The 7103-nt window shown below is 38.3% G+C and overlaps 1 protein-coding gene across 1 annotated transcript; it reads left to right on the top strand.

Annotated features, from left to right (window-relative positions):
• The first annotated feature begins 6272 nt into the window (after positions 1–6272).
• Positions 6273–7103, top strand: LOC115695254 (uncharacterized). The gene has a single exon (XM_030622333.1). The coding sequence runs from the start codon at positions 6273–6275 to the stop codon at positions 7101–7103; it is 831 nt and encodes a 276-aa protein (XP_030478193.1).

Below are 7103 nucleotides of genomic sequence, written 5' to 3'. Positions count from 1 at the left end.
TGTTAGTTTGTTCGCACTTCACACTTTTTTTTTAATGACTAATATTTCCGAACTTTCCAATATTACAAAAGAGATTTTCTAAAAATTAAAATAAAAAAGGAGTTTTTTCATTCTTAAATGGGAATAATAGTGACAAAACTTCCAACTCATTTTGTAGCACTTAACTTTATATGTAAAATGTTTAGTAGTAAAACTCTTTATTTTAAGAAGGCTAATTAGGATTTTTATCCATTAAATTTTAACATGTACTAAATCATGCTTTTTGAATTTTTTTGGCCGTTAAAAATTCCCCTTAAACTATTTAGATTGTTAGATTTAAGAACTTTTGTCTAATTTCATTCAACTTTACTATTTCAGTGATTGTTTATGTACTAAATCATACTCCCCAGACTTTGATATCTATCAAATCATGCCACTCGAAGTTTGACATGTACTAAATTATGCCTCTTGAACTTTCACTTATGTTAGATTTTTTTTTACTAAAATCGGACAAAAGTCCTTAAATCTAACAATCTCAATAGTTCAGGAGGCATTTTTAACGACCTTAAAAGTTTAGGGAGTATGATTTGGTACATGCCAAAATTCGAGAGAAAAAAATTCTAATTAGCCTGTTAAGAATTTGTAGCAATACACTTTCTATTGACTGCTTAAAAAAAGTTAATTTTGACTAAATTAACACATGTCATAATATAATTTTTATTTAATAATTATGAGAATAATTATTTAAATTATTTTTAAATATTAAATATTTTAAAATATAAATGGTAAATCTATTTTTTTTTACAGATGGTAACCCCTGGTTAATATAAATGGTAAATCCAACAGATAGGGACACAAGGAAAATTCAAAAAGAAAAAACCCTGGGACGACACGTATCAATACCCGAGTTGTACCATCTGACACCCTTAAATATCATATAGAGAAAAGGCTACCTACCAAACCAACAATAAGATTTCGTGTTAGATTTTATGCCCTAAATAAAACCCATTTTAATATAATCTGTTTTGTTATCAATAGAAAATTAGAAGTCATTTATGTTTATATGTAGTTTCATGTTTATGGTTTAATGGATACAATTTTTGTTAAATCCAGAACATATAATCAGAGGCGGAGGGAAGGGGGGCATGTGGGGTCATTTGCCCCCCCTCAATTTGTTATAAATATAAATTTTGCATATATTTTTTTGGGGTATTTTATATTTTGACCCATAAAAATAATTTTTTTTCATCTTTGTTATTACATATTTTTATATTTATCCCCATAAAATTTATATTTTTCACTTTTGTTCTCACATATATTTACTTTTATTCTCATAGAATTTGTGTTTTTTTAATAAAAATTATATTTGTCATTAATGCTTCAAAATTTTTTTTTTGCCCCCACTAAAATGTTGGCCTGGCTCCGCCACTGCATATAGTTATTCACAATTAAAAAGATAAAGTGAAACCAATTAAAAAAAATTAATATAGAAATAGAACCCGACTCTTGATGAATATGCTCTCTCCCGAGAAGAGCCTGCCGGAAGGATTGCTGAACAAGCCCGTGACAACCATGGAAGATCTACTATCTCAGACTAACAACCTAACTGTTCTTGATGAAGACGGTTGAGAAATCAATGAAGATGGAGATGCTGAAGTGGGGAAGATGTGTGCGATAGGACGTCTCTGTTCTAATCGCACAATGAATCGTTCTTTGATCAAAACGATTCTGAGCCGAGTATGGGGATTATCTTAGAAAGTGTGGGGTGTCGAAATCAAGCACACTTCAAAGAATGCCATTTTCCTGGTTTTCTCCTTCAAATCGTCCCAAGATTTAAACAGAATTCTTATCAAGAACCCTTGGTTTTTGAATAATGGCACACTAATCTTGGAACGTATGAAGGAAATTCCATTAAATTGGGATTCTTGTCTCTCTAGAATTCAATTGAGTGGAAGAATTTTATCCTTGCCCCCTAAATCAATCACTCAAAGGAATTTAGAAAGACTTGCGGGTATGGTGGGTGAAATCATTGAAGTGCAGAAAGCAGATGTTGCCAAGATTTCTTCAAAGGGGTTCTTCACTTTCAAAGTATCGTGTGATCTGAACAAACCCATTTGTCCGGGGTTCCTATATCCATTCGAAGGCAGGAAATTATGGCTCCCATTCAGGTATGATAAATTACCTTATATGTGTTTCAATTGTGGTTATATTGGTCATGAATTGAAGGTTTGCTTAGACCCTATCCGACGGGTAGTGGAAGACCCAAACAACTTAAAGCAGGGATTTGGAACATGGCTCAAGGTGGATGAGAAGAAGGATATTGCAGATATTTTTGGGAAAGGAAAATTGGGTACTGGATCGAATGCTACTGTTGGTAGACATAATTATTTAGATAATAGGATCACCAATTCTATACACTTGAGGAAGGCACAAGAACAGGGGAGTATCAAGCAATCGGATATGTTAATTCCCTCGGAGAAGTCAGTGGCACATAATACACAGGAGTCTGGAACTGAAGATATGGAGGTGATCGTAGAAATGGGACCATCGATGATTGATAAAACTGTGGGACAAAAACCAGATCTGTTTAAAGGAAATCCTCAACTCTCGGGGGGAATAAATTTGATTAACCATAAACGAAATGGGGATTGGCGGGAAGATCTGATGGGGAACTTACCATCCAATTTGGAAATTTTGAACTCTATTGATACACAAGTCTCAACAACAATTCAGAAAACAAATACTCTAGAAACTGTTCAACTCTTTGAAGTTCCGGTTACTTACGAGAGTAAACTCAATATATCTGGACTGGATGAAGGAAAGTCGAAGCGAAGGAAGATCACTCCGAAACGACTCAAGAACAGTGGCAGTTCGAACACAGGTCTGGTTAGTTCTGTGGCTGGAAAGAAGGAAGATGGGAGTAGCACCTCAAGGAAAATTTCGGATTTGACCGATTTGATCCTTGATACTAAATTGGAAGCGGCGAACCCAACTGGTTTGGGTCGCCGATCGCAATGAATGCTCTATTTTGGAATGTCCAAGGGCTTGGGAATCCTTGGACATTAACTACTCTCAAATCCCATGTCAAGGAGATTCATCCCGGGATGATCTTCTTATCCGAAACTCGTCTTTCAAGTGCTGCTATGGAATTTATTCGTGTTCAGCTTGGTTACGAAGGTTGCTTTTCTGTTAATGCTAAAGGGAAAAGCGGCGGATTGGCTCTGCTTTGGACAAATTTGTTTAAAGTTCAGATTAAGTCTTTTACGGTTTCTCATATTGATGCCTTAGTGGAGAATGACTTGGGTTTCATGTGGCGTTTCACGGGTTTTTATGGAAGTCCGGATTCGGGGGGTCGAAAAGAAAGTTGGAAATTACTAAAGAGGTTACAACCGATGTATAAGGGCGCTTGGGTTTGTGGAGGTGACTTCAACGAGATTACAAAGAAGTCCGAAAAGAAAGGGGGAAATGTTAAACCGGCCTACCTTATGTCTAATTTTAGAAGAGCTATTTCGGATTGTTTCCTGAAGGAAATTCCTGCTGAGGGAGGAAGTTTTACATGGTGCAATGGTCGAGTAGCGAATCTTGTGTTTGAAAAACTAGATCGAGTTCTTTGTAATTCAGATTGGATGGACAAATTTAAGATAAACTTGGTTAGACTTTTGGATTGGAGAAATTCAGATCATCGGCCTTTGGTTATAACGGCTCATCTCAACCATCCAAACCGTGGGGGTAGGTGTTCAAGAGGTCCTCGATTTCACTATGAGCAAGCTTGGGAGGATAACAAAGAGTGTCAAGAAATTATCCACAAGGTTTGGAATAATGCCATCCCAGCCGAACCATTGTCAAAACTTACTGCACTCTTGCAAAGCTGTGGGGAGAAGCTCCATGGGTGGAATAGGAAGCAAAAACAAGACCTCAACAAGAGAAGTAAAGAGATAAAAGATAAAATTGAGGGGCTGTCTAAATCTTCCTGTCAATCCGATTGGCTCACCATGAAGAAATTGGAGAATGATCTCAAGTGTATGGAAGACAAACAAGAAATGTATTGGAAACAAAGGAGTCGGGCACTTTGGCTAAAACACGGAGATAGAAACACCAAATTTTTCCACTACAAAGCTTCCCAAAGAAGACGAAAAAATACCATTGAAGGCCTATATGATAACCGGTTGCATTGGCAGACTAGTTTGGAGAAAATTGCTGAAATTGCAATTAGTTATTTCAAAGAGCTATTCACAAAGTCGAACCATGGTGTTGAGCTAAGGGATATCCTTGTCAATTGTGTTCCTAACCGAATTAGTAGCGAAGAAAATAGTTCACTCCTCAAACCATTTAATGAACAAGATGTGAAGTTAGCCATGTTTCAAATTCATCCATTGAAAGCCCCCGAAAAAGATGGCCTACCGGGTTTGTTTTTCCAAAAACATTGGGAGTTAGTGGGCAATTAAGTCACTAAGGCATGCCTTGATATTCTCAACAACCAAGCCGATTGTGGAAGTATTAATGAGACTCTTATTTGCCTTATACCTAAGACCAAACGACCTACAACAATGTCTGAATTCCGGCCCATTAGCTTATGCAACGTGGTGTACAAAGTGGTGTCGAAATGCCTTGCCAACCGAATGAAGCCTACTCTCAATAATGCAATATCTCCGAATCAAAGCGCTTTCATTGGTGACCGAATCATCCATGACAATGCTATCATTGGTTTCGAAAGTCTCCACTGCATGAGAAAAGGGAGATTTGGCAATGGGAAAAAAATGGCCCTCAAGCTTGACATGTCAAAAGCCTACGATAGGGTGGAATGGAATTTCTTGGAAACCATGATGGCTTGCCTCGGCTATGATGAGCTCTGGATCTCTAAGGTAATGAATTGTGTCCGTTCTGTGTCATTTTCAGTTTTAATAAATGGTTCAATTCATGGTCATTTTATACCCGAAAGGGGGTTAAGGCAAGGTGACCCCCTTTCTCCTTTCTTATTCTTATTGTGTTCTGAAGGATTAACTTGTCTTTTGCATGAGACGGAGAGAGCCGAAAAAATACACGGGCTGCGGTTTGGTAACATGGAACATAATCTATCCCACCTCCTCTTTGCGGACGATAGCCTCGTCTTCTTGAATGCCAACATTGAGGAAAGCAAAGCTCTTAAAGAAGTGTTGGACTGCTATTCTGCCATATCGGGTCAGACCATTAACTTAGAGAAGTCTAATTTATGTGTGGGAGGGAAGATTAAAGAGGACATGGCCAATTCTTTAGCCACCTATCTCGGGGTTCACCTTGTGAAGCATCATACAAAATATTTAGGCATGCCGACTTTTGTGGGGAAAAATAAAAAAGAGGTCTTTGGGAAGATTCGAGATAAGGTGGAAGCTAAGCTCCAAGGTTGGAAAATGGGACTTTTCTCTCAAGCGGGAAAGGAGATATTAATCAAAGCCGTGATTCAAGCGTTACCTTGCTATGTTATGAGTTGCTTTCGTATTTCAAAAGGCATCCTTCATGACATAGAAAGCATGATTGCTCGGTTTTGGTGGGGAGCGAACTCAAAGAAGCATAAAATACATTGGGGATGTTGGGAAAAAATGTGTAAACTCAAAGAGAATGGGGGTATGGGTTTTAGAGCCTTAGAGGATTTTAATCAAGCGCTTTTAGCAAAACAAGGATGGAAAATAGTGACCAATCCCGATTGTCTTATGGCTAGAGTCTTGAAAGCACTCTACTTTCCCAACAAAAATTTCTTAGAGGCCAAGATGGGACACTTCGGATCTAATATATGGCGGGGATTATTATGGGGAAGGGATTTGTTACTTAAAGGATACCGCTGGATAATTGGGAATGGTTCCAAAGTTAGGATCAATGAGGATCCTTGGATCCCTAGAGGAGCTCCTTTTACTCTTCGTACTAAGGTTCAAGTCCCGGCTGAAGTGAAAATTCAAACTCTAATTACCGAAGAAGGGGATTGGAAAACTGAAGAGATTGCTGGCTGGTTTCATGAGGATGATATTCCTTGGGTTTTGGGGATTACTCCTTCGATAAACAGGGAGGATGGAATCGGTTGGAGCCTCACCACTAACGGTCAATACACAGTGGCAAGTGGTTATAAACTGAGATTTAAGGACCCAAACATAGCAGAATGTTCAGATAATTCTGCCATTAAAGCTTGGTGGAAGGTGGTTTGGGGGTCTCGGCTTACTCCTAAAATGAAAATTTTCATATGGCGTGTGTTCCACCATTAGATTCCGGTAAAAACAGAGTTAATTAAGCGTGGTATGTCCATGAATACAACTTGTAATAGATGCATGAGTCATGATGAGGATGTATGCCATGCTTTATGGAGTTGCCCCAAGTTACACAAGGTTCGGAAGCATTTCGGGTTCCTACACCAATTCCCTACTTCCTTAAGGTATGCCCCTGACTTTCTCATGGTGATGAAGGGGAAGCTTTCAAAAGATGAGTTTATTTTCTTCATTGGTATTACTTGGCTAATTTGGTTTCGTAGGAATAAATGTATTTTTCAAAATAAAGACATTGATGATAGTATTTGGATTCCTTGGGCCATGGAAATGTTAGAAATGCACCTTGCTGCTGCCCCAAAAGATTCACATCAAAAGCCTACACAGGACAAGGTCTGTTGGTCTCCTCCTCCTTTGGGATCTTTTATGATAAATACTGATGCTTCTCTCATTGAGGGTAAACCAGGTTGTGGCTTAGGAGTCATTATTCGTGATCATTTGGGTGAGTTAGTCACTGCTGCAACAGACTACATTCTGGGATATCTTTCAGTGCTTATGGCAGAGACTTTGGCGATCTGTTTAGCTCTGAAACTAGCTGCTTCTCGATCCTTGCAGAATATTTTCATAGCTTCGGATAATCAATCAGTGATCACAGCATTGAAAGGGCAGACTAGATTCAACACGGACTGGGGTAAAATTCTTGAAGACTGCATCATAGCAGCCAAAAACTTCAATACTCTGTCTTTTAATTTTACTCCTAGAAAGTGTAACAATGTAGCTCATTGCTTTGCAAATTGGAGCCGTGTGGCTCATGTATCTGATGTGTGGACATCTTTTTTGCCTGATTGTGCTGCTGCTACTTTGATAGCAGATATGCCCCAAGGCGTTGGTTTGTAA

Source organism: Cannabis sativa, chromosome 6 (genome assembly GCF_029168945.1).
Source record: "Cannabis sativa cultivar Pink pepper isolate KNU-18-1 chromosome 6, ASM2916894v1, whole genome shotgun sequence".
NCBI lineage: Eukaryota > Viridiplantae > Streptophyta > Magnoliopsida > Rosales > Cannabaceae > Cannabis > Cannabis sativa.
Note: the sequence above shows the minus strand (reverse complement) of the source record. Positions and strands in the feature narration are given on the sequence as shown.

What these genes read in the sequence shown, in the direction of transcription:
- LOC115695254 (XM_030622333.1), top strand. Translation starts at nt 6,273, where the DNA reads ATGAGTCATGATGAGGATGTATGCCATGCTTTATGGAGTTGCCCCAAG.